Genomic DNA, 1,703 nt, shown 5'->3' on the forward strand with positions numbered 1-1,703 from the left:
TTCTGTCTGTGTGTGTGTGTGTGTGTGTGTGTGTGTGTGTCTGAATGTCCTTCTGTGTGTGTGTATGTGTGTGTGTCTGTCCTTCTGTCTGTGTGTGTGAGTGTTTGTGTGTTTGTGTGTATGTGTGTGTGTGTGTGTGTCTCCTTCTGTCTGTCTGTGTGTGTGTGTGTGTGTGTGTGTGTGTGTGTGTCTGGCTGTGTGTGTTTCTGTTGTCCTTGTGTTTTTGTCCCACCTCTTCGTCCTCCTCGTCGGTGCTCTTCCCCGACGGCGTGGCGGAGCTGGTCTTGCCCTCCTCCCCAGAGGGGGCGCTGTCCCCGTTGGGGGCCTGCGTCCCCTGCTCCGCCTCCCACTCCTGCAGGACCTCGTCCAGGTTGAACCGCCGCCGGTAGTTCACGAAGAAGTTCTTCACCTGGCCCAGCGTCTTGTTCCCGATGACGTCGGCGATGGCCTGGAAGTCTTTCCCGTACTTCCTCACACCTGGAGGACATCACACGGTTAGTCCAGGGTTAAAGGGCCCCCCATATTAGACCCGTCTTCAGGGTCATTACTGGATTTAGAGGTTGGACCAGAACAGGTTTCCATGGTTACATTTTCTAAAACATTAGATTGCTGCAGATCCTGTTTTTTTCTGCCTTTTATTCTTTTAGTCTGAATTTTAAGATTTTTTTAAATTTTGCTGAAATTTAAAAAAATGTTCAGCTTATTTTGCTGAATTTTTAAGATTGTTTTTCTGCCTTTTATTCTGAAATTTAAAGTTTTTTTTAATTTTTTTGCTGAAATTCAAACATTTTGCTGAAATATAAGATTTTTTACTGCCCATTTAGCTAAATTTGTAAGGTTTTTTCTGCCTTTTATTCTGAAAGTTTAAGAGTTTTTTTCTGCCTTTTATTCTGAAACTTTAAGAATATCTTCTGATTTCTTTTGCTAAAATTTTAAGGATTTTTTTCAGCCTTTGTTGCTGAAATTTTAAGATTTTTTTCCTGCTTATATAGCTAAATTTTGAAGATTTTTTCTGCCTTTTATTCTGAAAGTTAAAGATTTATTTTCTGCCTTTTATTCTTAAATTTTAAGATTAATTTTCTGCCTTTTATTCAGAAATTTTAAGATTGTTTTCGCTAAAAATTTAAGATTTTCTCAGCTTTTTTCCTGCTGAAATTGTTAGATTTTTTTCTGCCATTTATTCTAAAATCTTAATATTTTTTCCATGCTCAAAACACCATGAATGTTTTTTTGTCCAAGTATGTCTGCGTGTTGAAGCACCAGAGACACAAAAAAAACCAAATCCCAGTAAAAGGGGACATTTTCCTAACATGGGCCCTTTAAAGGTCGGTCCTATCTCCACAGCGCTGTGGGAGAGGGTCTGGCTGCACCCCAGCTGCATTCTGCCACCTCTTCTTCTACAGTTGACATTTTCCGCGTGTGAGACACACAGCGAGTGGGGGGGAGGGGTGACGTGATGTCAGAGGTTACCATGGAAACGTGCGTCCTCACCTTGAACAGCCAGGAGCTGCTCGTCCGTCGTCCAGCGGGCGTTCACCTTCTGGTTACACTGCAACACACAGGTAAGGCCGTTACTTGTTACATGGTCTTGGCCATGTCAGTAGTGTGATTCTTACTGATTGTAAGGGGTGGACAGGTGTCTTTATGCAGCTAACGACCTCAAACAGGTGCATCTAATTTAGGATAATAAATGGAGTGGGGGG

General features: G+C 42.3%; 1 protein-coding gene across 1 annotated transcript; it reads right to left on the minus strand.

The window, feature by feature from the left end:
• Positions 1–232: 232 nt before the first annotated feature.
• LOC117941191 (REST corepressor 3-like) lies at positions 233–1,587 on the minus strand (the record flags this gene model as incomplete). The annotated part of the gene is made up of 2 exons (XM_034866279.1): positions 233–477; positions 1,492–1,587. Coding segments are annotated over 2 exons (341 nt in total), but the record flags the coding sequence as incomplete, so codon positions are not given.
• Positions 1,588–1,703: the final 116 nt, after the last annotated feature.

The sequence above is a fragment of the Etheostoma cragini genome, unplaced genomic scaffold (genome assembly GCF_013103735.1).
Source record: "Etheostoma cragini isolate CJK2018 unplaced genomic scaffold, CSU_Ecrag_1.0 ScbMSFa_4618, whole genome shotgun sequence".
Classification (NCBI taxonomy): domain Eukaryota; kingdom Metazoa; phylum Chordata; class Actinopteri; order Perciformes; family Percidae; genus Etheostoma; species Etheostoma cragini.